We start from the raw sequence: 10,911 nt of genomic DNA, 5'->3' as shown, positions 1-10,911 counted from the left end.
ACAGACAGCATCTGATACCAGCAACTTTAAAACCGAGGTGCTGGATCGTTTTTATTTAACTTAAGCATATTAGATTACAAATGTATTATTTTAGTTGAAAGGTGCAAAGAAAAAAAAAAATCCCACACTCCGTATTTACAGAGGAGAACTTCAAGTGTAAGAAAATACAGTGATAAATAGCAAATCTGTTACTGTTCCCATTAAAAATGGATTGTCAAATACATTCTCTCATAAATCTTCATGACACGATCTTTACATATTCTGTAAGCGTCACATTATTCCGATTTAACCATTTAATTTCTATGACATGTATAATAGTTTAAAACATACTCAGCACTGGGGACAGAAGTGGAGAGAGGTGGCGTCCAATTAATATGCTTGCTTTAGGGACATTCACCATTTTTACTTGTTCCTTTGCTCTCTTAATGTCTCTACAGATTAAAAAGTAAAACAGTAAAACATTTCAAAAATTGGATAATCTAATATGGTGTAAAAGGTGTAACAAAATAAAATCTCTTAGTTTTCAATAATCTTTCTGGACTTCTTGTTTTTTTAAGGTTATTTAGGTTTAGCATGCGCTGCTACACAAAAATGAAGATTTACCGGCAATTTAAGCTCCGCTCTTCCGTCACAGCTGAGAAAATCACTCTCGCAAATGAGCAAAGATGTAGGAGCTGTACAGCAAGTGAGGCTTGACTGTGTCGCCTTCATATAATTGTTTCTCTCTGAGTGAAACCAACACAAATTGCACAGAAAAGCCTTTCACACTAAACCACATTTGCCAGTGCAAGTTTTGTCAGTAATGTAAGTCCGTGTTAACTGTCAGCAGAGCACGCCATACGGCTGCGCTGTAGTGGTAGGTGCTGTGAAACTAATTTCACAGTAAATTGCATCGATACCGCCGACCTGCTTTTTGCCCGTTTCTATTCACACCCTCATATTTGACCACTTCTTGGACTAAAAACCTCCCGCCCTCACTCATCTTTCTTTCCTCTGTTAGGACAAAAGTATCTTTGCAGCATAGAGCAGCAGCCCACCCAAACCTGCAGTGGCAACAATGGCAATGACCCTGACTAGGAGGAAGTCCATGGAGTCCTCTAGCTTTGTGTGGAGCCGCAGGACCTGCCGGTGGGTGTCCTCCCGGCTGCCTGAATTCTCAATAACATGATTGGCCAAGCCACGCTTTTCATTGAGCGGCATTTGCGCGGCCACACGCTGCTCAGCCTGCTCCTGGGTCAGGCCGTCCCTCTGCATCAAGCGCGAAAGCTGAGTGGCAGGGTCACTGAAAGGGAACAGACGGTGGAGGTTATTTATGGTGCATTCATTATGCCTTGTTAAAAAAGGTCCACTGGCAGTGAATCACATCAATAGGAAGCAGAAAAAGCTGGTTTTAAAGGCCACTTATTGTCAAAAACAAACAAAAATGTTTAACGACTTCAAAAATGAATGCTGTTAACAGCCCCAAAACGAGACTCTAAGGTAACAGGAAAAATGAGCAGTGTGCTTACCAGTAAACTACAACAGTGTGGTTCAGAAACCGAGTGAGCCGTCTGGTTTCAAAGAGAAGCGGCACATCCAGAACCACGTAGCGGTACCCTAGTGAGACAGAAAGAAGTCAACATTACAGACTGTATGTAAAAGATGGACATAGTTATAGGTTTGACAAGTGAAACTACTTTGGAGACGCTTTGAACTGTGACAATATTATTTTTTCTTCAATCAGAGCCTCTGATTGAAGAAAAACAACACTCGTCTTCTTTCATCACTAAAAACTTTATGAACTCAATCGTTGGCTTCACATCTTATTGGATATAACAGAGCAAATCGAATAATTGTTGGGTCTTTACTTTATAATATAAAGGGCTTTGAGGCAACTGTAAATAAAATTGAATTAAAAAACTGAAATTGAAAATATATGACTGACAATTTGCTACTGTGCGAGAACAACAGAGTTTCACTAACCACCCGGTGAAGTCACGGTGTCTACTGTGTTAATATAGCAGGTCTTTTCAAGCCTTACTGACCAAAGAGCTTAAGGTGTCCACGCAGTCACACAGCACTCTTAATACTAAGCTACTGTGTAGAAGGCAACAGTATCTATTGAGTGTTTAACCTCTCCATATTTTTCCCACAGTATAGTTTTATCTTTGTTTTTAAAATCGGCCGCTCTGCTGCCAGTACACTTAACCTTGTGTTAACCCGGCTCCATGTGACAACAGTGTTTACAACTATGACCCTTCAAGTAACAATAAGAGACAAAGAAAAGCACAAAAACCACGAGAGTATTGCTATAAACGCAAAGTTTCATGGGTGCAAACAGCAACGTTAAGTTAAGGCGCCAACTTGTTTCTTTCTTGTTTTTTATTACGAGCCTGACAAAAGTGAGAGTGAATTTCTTATGTTAGATAAATGCCTGCAGTGCAAGACATATGGACGTGTGTTCATGCATTTTAATCACAACCTCCATGTGCCCCAGTCTGCACAACATATAGGTGTGATGGCACTGCTTTAAGATCATATAACAAGTGATGTTTGTGAAGTTTATTTAAAGGCATGTGTGATGCCTTGAGGCGCTAATAATTGAATGCACCGAGAGAGTGACATGGGTGTCTTACTGAATTCATTTTAATCATAATGTTCAAACATCTCATTCATTTGACTTGCAAATAGCTGAAAGTTTGGTCTCGCCTCTTGCGCCACCTACACTGCAAAACAGCCTTGGCTCAAATACAGCAGATAATCGTCCCTTTTTCCTTTTGTGCCAAACACGATTCCTCCCTCACCTCTGAGAAAGTAGAAGAGGATCTCTTTGAGCATTGCTTTATGAATCTCTGGGTGGGTGATGGAGTTTAGCAGCTTCCTCTTCTCCTCGCTGGCGAAGATGATTTGGCCCAGCTTCTGCCTGTCGATGTCGCCGTTCTCGAGCAGGATCCCTGGCCCAAAGTGGTGCACGATGCAGGAATAGGCACGTGTGCGCTGCTCAACAACTGCGGACAACAAAAGGAAGCTTGAATGAGTTAAACAATGTAACAGGTTCAAAATTAAAGTAAATTTATATATGACCAGTAATCCAGCTGGTCATAAGAAATAGAGGCTGAGATGATATTTGGAACAGACTTGTCACCGAGTGTAATGAAATAATTTGCCTAATGCCTTATATTTCCCCTACATGCAGCTGTGCACTCTTCACCTAGTTCTGTGACCTTTTTAATCTTCGCTGTCTAACTAAAACATCATCCCTGCAGTCAGCAGAGACATCCTTCATGATTCATGCTCTCTCTGCAAGCGTTCGTCCTAATGAGCCGGGGTTATCTGAGAGAGTGCCGCCTGAAGATGGCTTCAGCTCAATGACACCCCTGACCAGTATTTCATGTTGAATTTGTGTTCGCCGTGTCAACAGTTTGCAGGGGAGAGATAGCCACCTACCTTTCCTGGCCACGACATCGGCATCAATAATGGGGCATCCAAGCTCCCGCAGCATTGAAGACACTGTGCTTTTCCCAGAGGCAATGCCTCCTGTCAGTCCCACCAGGTACATCTTTAAACAAAAAAAACCACAAAAATGCATGAAGGCAAAGTAAGTAAAGTAATTACACTAGCGATGCACTGATACGGCCCTGTTGACAGCTGTGGGCCTATCAGAGAATAAGATGACATTTACTAATAGCAGTGGACGATGTTTATCTGCCATGTCACATTAACGTTGCACTGACTTAATGTTCAAAGATAGTCTGATTAAGGCTTTAAAAAGCTACTTATTAAAAACAGCACAAACTGAAGAATAAATGCGAAGAATAAATAAAATAAATGAATAAATAAACATTGGTTTTTACCCAGAGTCCCAAAATAACATATTTACTATCATCGTTTTTATGGCTTATGGAATAAAAGGGCCAGTTTGGGTATAACACAATTTCTGACACAGTAAGAAATTCTAGAAAGTCCATAAATGTTATGAGTAAACAAATAGTACTGTGCCACCCCACTTCTTTCTATTTTTGAAAATGAAAAGGTTTTTAGGCAATCTTTCTTCTAACTTCTTTAAGTAGTCTCCAGGGATAGTTCTTCAGGCCTCTTGAAGGACATTCAAAGCTCTACTTTACATGTGGGCTGCGTTTTGCTCCGTTTTCTATGAAAATGATCCTACACTGTTTCGATCATGTTGAACGGGCTCCGGGGAGCCCAATCCATGACTGATACTGTTCCTACTCGTGTGTTTTTTCTATCCAGTTATGCTTTCACTGTATTGACGGTGTGTTTGTGATCATTCTCATGTTGAAAAATGAAGCCAATGCCAAACGAGGGGTGACTTTTGCACTCTACAGTAACTTTTACATGTTAATAAACATATAAAGATAGTTATTACAATCTTTATAACCAAATAACAGATATTTAATTACTCTGAAATATCTTTAGCTTCTCCTTTTAAAGGTTTTGAAGTTTCACAACACGCCCCCTGCTGTGGAATTAGGTGAACTACATTCTCCATATAGTACCCGGCTATGCAAAGTCAAACTGGTTTGACTGGTCCGAAAGTCAGCTTTGAGGTTATTCTCTATAAAAAACCGGTTAAAAATAAAACCTTTAAAGAAACGACTCGGTCACGATTTAACACGGCGGAGAGCGGCTTCTTGTTAGTATCAGGTTGGTTTGACACAGCGATTAAAACAAACTCATGTCAAGGGAATTTTAGCTTTACCTTGTCAGAGAGAGTGTCCTTAAACCGGCTGGATATACAGCTGGAGTCCGGGCAGAGCAGAAGCACTAGAGGGGGGGGGGGGGAGCTGTTGCGTTAAACAACAACCAGGGCTGCTAACAGGCTAACACAGGTGTTAAATCAGGTCAGAAGGAGCTCAAACAACAACGACGCCATTTTTACCGGGTCCAGCTCAACACGAAACCCAACAAATGAGCTGGAGACAGCGGTGCTGCTGGAAACTGCCCTCCTTTACAGTTCACCTGTATTCTACTCACTGTTAACAACCTAGCTGCTAAGCCTGACAGGCGCTGCCTCTTAATTAACCCGACATCTCATATTTCTATTAACGTTGGTTCCGCCTCGCCTTAGTTCCCCGTCAAGCAAAACTCAGCGAGTCCAGCTTTCTCCAAAATGTGTTTATTTTAAAGCAAAACACGCACCAGCATGAGTCAAAGATATTCGTGCGCTGTTTGTAGTAAATAAAAGGAAAATTAAACATTTATGGTTGAAAACTACTACAAAATACATCTTGCAAGTCCTTTCTTAAGTTTAAAGAAAATTAATCTTCTTGTGAATCCATATTTTGTTTTGGCGTCTCTGAAGAAATGTTGGAATGTTTAGATCTTTTTCCCCTGTGGATCATTTCGCCTCCATTCTCCCCTTCTTCGCGCTCCAGTCTGCCTCTTTTCACGAAATGATTTATCCTCGACTCGAGGCTCTCGCAGCACGGGCGCTCCAGGAGCGGCCGGTAATTTCTTTGCCTGCTGCCTTCTACCAGCCAGCAGTGGTTGGAGGACACAGCTCCTGTGGATGAAGAGAAGTGAGACAGTTTGTACAATGTTTTTTCACAGCAGGCATCTTGACTCATGTCAAAGCAGATAACTGGCTGGCCCAACTAGGTGCATTCCCAGATCCTGAAAAAAAATAATACTCTGACATCCTAGAAATACAGGTACATCCACTTCATTAGGTATAACTGGTTGTTAGCGCAAATATCTAATCGGCTAATCATGATGGAGCAAATCATTATATTTAGACAGATTCAAGACGCCCTGACATTTAAACAGTATCAGAAGCGGGAACACTGTAGTTGGTGGCAGATGAGCTGGACTGAGTTTTTAAGAAACAATTACTTTACTGGGATTTTCCAGTAGAAGAAGTCAAACTTTGAAGCAGATGGGCTACAGCAGCAGAAGCCCACACCAAGTGCCACTCCTCTCAGATAAGAACAGGAAACTGAGGGTACATTTTACATGGTGTCACCAAAACTGTACAATAGAAGATTAGATTAATGTTGTTTGATCTGATGGGTCTCGATTTCTGCTGCAACATTTGGATGTTTGGATAAGAATTTGGCATAAACACATAAACGCATGGATCCATCCTGCCTTCTATCAATGGTTCACACCAGTGACAGTGTCATAGTGTGGAGGATCTTTTCTAGGCACACTTTGGGACCCTTATTTAAACTCCACAGTCTTCTACTTCCAGCAGGATAACACAAGAATTATGGCAGTTGTGAAGGTAAAAGGAACAACATGTACCTAATAAAGTGGCCTGTAAGCTCATATCCACACACAAAACAACCGAAATGAGATGCAGAAATCATGTATAACAACCACATGGAGACACAAAATATCTCAAACGTGACTCGATATTATCATTGTGACACTAAACGATCAGAAATGCATAAAACAGCAAAATGTAGGCAAAAAAAGACAATAGAAATGTGTACACAAATCACAAAATTTAAAATAAATATAGTAAATAACCACAAAACAACTAAAATTATGCAAAACATAACTTGAGAGAAACTATTTAAATGCCTTAAAAATCTTCACTTCTCTTATCCAGCTTCTCACCTCGGTCTTCCAAGCCCTGGATCATCCCCTGCAGGACGTGGGCCTTCACCGTGCTCTGGGTCCAGTGCTGCTGCAGTGCAGCCAGGACAAAGCCCCCCTCTTCACTCTCCTGCGTCCAGCTCAGGCCTTCAAAGTGGCAGTCGTACAGCACCAAAGGGTAGTCCACTGCCATGCTGAAGATGACACAGATTCATATGATAAATATATTATTTTTATTTGAATATTTTAACCACTTCTACAGCAGTCAGTTCACCTGTACTGGGGCTTCCTGGGGTTATTCTCCACATCCAGGAGCTGATTGATTACATCCGCGGCTTCCAGCTTCTGTCCAATCAACAGAAGCACCGCCATCATGCACCGTACCTGCAGCACATAAAAGGAAATAACCAAAAATTCACTACATACCACCAAACCATTCAACCGTAAACTCCATGAGATGCTGCATCCTCTGATCCAGTTTCTCTAAATCTGAACTTTCACATTAAAAAATGTTTGCTAGAGATGAAAGGGAAAGGGAAAGCAGTGTAGAGTAACTCTCTCCTGGTACCTGGTGATAAAGGAAGGCTAATCCTTTGATCTCAAATATGAAGAGGTCATACTGGTCTGTGCTGGAGGCGTGCTGAGGCTGCGCAGGCTTGACTGTGGCTGATAAGATGGTCCTCTCGAACTGCAGGACACCGTTGCCCACGTCCATTTTACACAGGTTCCTGAAGTCGTGAGTCCCCTCATATCTGCCGGATGCAAGGAGGTTGTCAAATAAGGGCTACGTTTTAAAGGTGCGTTTACCTTTCATGTGTTCTCCACCCACCTTTTAGCAGCTTCCGCCATCAGCGCCACATCCAGAGATCCTCGGGGGAAGTAGTAGCGATACGTGCGGGACTGACAGTCGAAGCGTGCGCTGAAACCCTCCGCTACTGGTGCCCAGTCCAAGACCCTGATGTCCTGCGGCACGACTCTGTTCAGCATCTTCACGTATGGAAGCTCAGAGGTGGCAGAAGAAGCGGCTTTGGTACTGATGTCAACATTTTCAGGCAGTGTGATGCCCAAACCGGCACAAAACTGCGTGGAGCGCAAGTCGATGGTTATGACCTGCGGGGGGAAAAATTAACCACATGAAAAACTATTAATAGTATTAAGGTACAGAGTCTTTTCAGGTTAAAATGGAGATCGATGATAAACTGTGGTAACCCCTAAAAAGGGGCATCCGACAGAAGGAGGATATGAGTAAAAAATATGTATCTCTGCTAACTCACTTGGGAAAAAGCACTGACTCCTTTATCAGTGCGCCCACAGCGGTGGTAATTGGAAGTCTGGCGGTCCTGGATCAGCCGAGTCTTTAGCAGGGCTTCAAAGAGTCTGGCCTCCACAGTGTTGTCTGTGTTCTCCTGGACTGCAAACCCCTGATAGGCCCACCCCAGGTAAGCCAGCCGCAGAGCCACATGGCGCCGGGGGTGTGCAGAGAAGTCAAAAGGACGATCTTTTCCTGCTTTCTTTCTCTCCTTTTTGCTGCTGCCAGTGTTCCCATCAGATTTACAGTCTTCATTAAGGGATGGACTGGATGACATTTCAACATCTCCAGTTTCACTGCTCTCTTTCAGCTGGGACCTGAGCTTCTCCAGCTCAGCCTCCAGCTCCTTTATCCGCTGGATTAAAACATCTGACATGCTGCTTGGAAGAAAGAACAAAGGAAAGAACATTTATTTAAAAATTTACTTAAATATTTCTACAAATAATCAGCCCAGCTTATGTTTAATGAAGCCTACGTAATCATCTCCTCTTAATTTAATTCATGTCAAAGTTTATTTAAGGGTTTTTTTTTTTTGGTCGACTGTACTACAACTGGGCTTATTTTTATAAAGTGGACTGAACGCTGCACACAGCCTGCTAGCTAGTGAACGAAATTAGATACGAGGGATTTAGTGGGATTAACGAGGCCGTAAATTACATTACAGTTAATCTGTGTTTTTACCTGTATTTTCAGCCTCGATGTTTTCGATTATTCTGCTCCTCTGTTAGCTTTGCTTCTGGCTGTCGGGATCACGCATGCTAGTCTCCCCGCTGATAAGTTTATCGGGAGGCGGACGAATTTTGCCAACGGACACATTTCCCCCCTTCACGGGCTTTCTGGGAAATGTAGTTTAGTTGCTTAAATTGTCGTCAGCCAATGACTGCCATATTTAACAGTTATTTTTATACTCCCCATGAGCGAACATACCATAATATGGGTAAAAAACAGGCCAGAGTTTATTTCTAAAAGCTTGTCTTACACTATTAACCGCCTGTATCGATTACAGAAAACTATTATATGTATTCAAGGTAATGGATTTTTACTCCCCCCCACTAGCCTTTTCTTACCCTGAAGTGCCATGTCCTCAATCATCTTTGTTCATCTTACGTTTAAGTTGTAAAAATGAAAATAATTTGACATTTTTCATTACTGTGGCATGGCTTTCTTTATATTATTATATACCAAATTTTGTTTTTGCTATTATTACATTTATAATGTTTAAGTCTTTGAAATTGTGTCCCCAAACCTACTCTAAATAGGGCCCCCGTTAGTCCTCGAGTTACCTGATATACAGCAGATTTTATTTGTTTGTTCGTTTTGAAATTCAATTAATCTCAATTTTTATGAGTACAGCGCCAAATCACAACAACAATCACCTTAAGGCAGTTTATAATTTAAGGTGAAGACCCTTAAATAATAAAGAAAAGACCAAGCACTTGGTGACAGTGGGAAGGAAAAACTCAGTTTTAACAAGAAGAAATCTTTGGCAGATCAAGGCTCAGGGAGGGACAGCTATCTGCCTGCTAAATAGTTGGGTGTTTGAGGATGACAGGACAACCATTCGAGCTATTATAGTTTTGTATTTTTTTTTAATAGTTTGTGTTAGTTTTAGTCTTTTTAATTAAAAGTGTATGGATCACACATGCCAGGTACGATTTAGTAAAATCAGTACAGGTATTACAATAAAAACACATAACTTTTTGAAAGCATTTGAATCACATTCTTGTAGACATCCGCACCTTGGAAATCATCTACCAGACTTTGTATTAGCATTTTTTCACCCCATGTTTCAGATGAAAGATGACACAGTACTTTAATTCACAGTGACTGAGAAGCTCCTACAAAGGAACCATGCGAAATCTTCTATTTTCCTGTCCAATGCACCTTCCTCGTGATTCCTGTTTGTTTGTTTGTTTGTTTGTTTGTTTTTTGTCAGGTCAGGAGAACAGGAGTTCAAACACCAGAGGGGCAGACATATGGTATTTATGCCTATATTTTGTAAAGGGATCCACAGCACCAACACTTGTCTTTAGACATCACAAAGAGGTGAAAAAAACACACAAAAAAACCCTGAAACTGAGCTGAAAGTGTGTTTCTTTCCTCCAGCTGTTTGTGAGAGTCTTTTCATTTATTTTGTATAGCAGTAGCTTCACAGGGTAAGTGGCACAGCAGTGCTGTCAGGCACAACTGTTAATTATTCCAGATGCAGAGACAGAATTGGTCGGGCTCTTGCATTAAATCACAGTCTGCTCTTTTCTACATGTCCGATTACACATTAAATGGCATGTAATCACAGTTTGGTGTTTGTCCGCTGTGTCGTAAATAGTTTTTCAGGATGGCTACCAAACTAATCTGCCCTCTCTGCTCATTAAAGGGCCAATTCACCCAAAAACAAAACAAGCAAATAAAGACTGTCCATCCATAGAACTGGATCCAAAGTTTGGAAACGCTGATCCAGCTGTAAGTCATGGCCCTGGGTCAGTCGACCTTGTGTTTTGAATTTATGGTCTCTCGTTTATTATTTATTATGCGATCCCAACATTGCGTAATGTTTATATTATTTCTGGTAGTAATCCTCGTAGTGTGTTTAGTCTTGTTCTCTATTCTAAATTCCTTTAGAGTTTATGTGTTTTTTTCTTCCTTTTCTTCCTGTGTCAAGTTCCTTGTGAAGTTCATTTATATGTCTGTGTCCACCCTGTGTAATTATCACTTCCTATTTTACTTCAGCTTTCAGTTTTCCTTTTGTATTTTATGCTTCATTTTGTATTTTGGTTCTTAGCCTGAATAAATGTTTCACTATTAGCTCACCACCATCTGCCTCTATGTTTTCTGCATTTGGGTCCTCACAAACGTCGCAATTTATGACAAACTAGCGCACTTAATTCTTGTTTTTTTTAAAGACATTAGACATATAGCCTGTAAAATCATTGAACCCTGGAAAAGAACAGTCAAAAATATAACTAAAAGCCTAAAATGAAAGAATTCGTGCCCATGATGAGTGTATGTAACCTTCTAATCACAACACACGTTTTTATTTGTTAAACGCTAATTAAACAACACCA

The 10,911-nt window shown here is 41.0% G+C and overlaps 2 protein-coding genes across 3 annotated transcripts; both read right to left on the bottom strand.

Annotated features, from left to right (window-relative positions):
* Positions 1-10: 10 nt before the first annotated feature.
* On the bottom strand, positions 11-5,026 carry dcakd (dephospho-CoA kinase domain containing). The gene is made up of 5 exons (XM_006791145.3): positions 4,700-5,026; positions 3,427-3,538; positions 2,784-2,987; positions 1,509-1,596; positions 11-1,282 (listed from the first exon to the last, which is right to left on the bottom strand). Exons 2-5 carry the CDS (start codon positions 3,536-3,538, stop codon positions 997-999), a joined length of 690 nt encoding a protein of 229 aa, XP_006791208.1. The 5' UTR covers positions 4,700-5,026; the 3' UTR covers positions 11-996.
* Positions 5,027-5,100: 74 nt separating this feature from the next.
* Positions 5,101-8,638, bottom strand: pus3 (pseudouridylate synthase 3). Of its 2 annotated transcripts, none has more exons than XM_035907915.2 (7): positions 8,531-8,627; positions 7,815-8,229; positions 7,370-7,650; positions 7,109-7,292; positions 6,815-6,924; positions 6,562-6,734; positions 5,101-5,503 (listed from the first exon to the last, which is right to left on the bottom strand). In XM_035907915.2, the coding sequence occupies exons 2-7, from the start codon at positions 8,223-8,225 to the stop codon at positions 5,259-5,261; spliced, it is 1,404 nt and encodes a 467-aa protein (XP_035763808.2). In that variant the 5' UTR covers positions 8,226-8,229; positions 8,531-8,627; the 3' UTR covers positions 5,101-5,258. The 2 variants fall into 2 exon arrangements, with proteins under 2 accessions (XP_035763808.2, XP_006791209.2); XM_006791146.3 differs by having other exon boundaries at positions 5,103-5,503; positions 7,815-8,226; positions 8,531-8,638.
* Between the last annotated feature and the right edge of the window lie 2,273 nt (positions 8,639-10,911).

Source organism: Neolamprologus brichardi, chromosome 8, assembly GCF_056152115.1.
Source record: "Neolamprologus brichardi isolate AB-2024 chromosome 8, ASM5615211v1, whole genome shotgun sequence".
Taxonomy (NCBI): Eukaryota; Metazoa; Chordata; class Actinopteri; order Cichliformes; family Cichlidae; genus Neolamprologus; species Neolamprologus brichardi.
The sequence above is the reverse complement of the archived record's forward strand: the minus strand, read 5'-3'. Positions and strand labels throughout refer to the sequence as shown.

Bases quoted from the DNA above. Each gene is read 5' to 3' on its own strand.
- dcakd (XM_006791145.3), bottom strand. From the start codon at position 3,538: ATGTACCTGGTGGGACTGACAGGAGGCATTGCCTCTGGGAAAAGCACA. The intron at 2,988-3,426 runs GTAGGTGGCTAT...TGTTGTCCGCAG, and splicing joins CGATGTCGTGGCCAGGAAAG to TTGTTGAGCAGCGCACACGT. The intron at 1,283-1,508 runs GTAAGCACACTG...GTTCCCTTTCAG, and splicing joins CACACTGTTGTAGTTTACTG to TGACCCTGCCACTCAGCTTT.
- pus3 (XM_006791146.3), bottom strand. From the start codon at position 8,225: ATGTCAGATGTTTTAATCCAGCGGATAAAGGAGCTGGAGGCTGAGCTG. The intron at 6,735-6,814 runs GTGAACTGACTG...TGTCATCTTCAG, and splicing joins CCCAGGAAGCCCCAGTACAG to CATGGCAGTGGACTACCCTT. The intron at 5,504-6,561 runs GTGAGAAGCTGG...CTTCATCCACAG, and splicing joins CCAGGGCTTGGAAGACCGAG to GAGCTGTGTCCTCCAACCAC.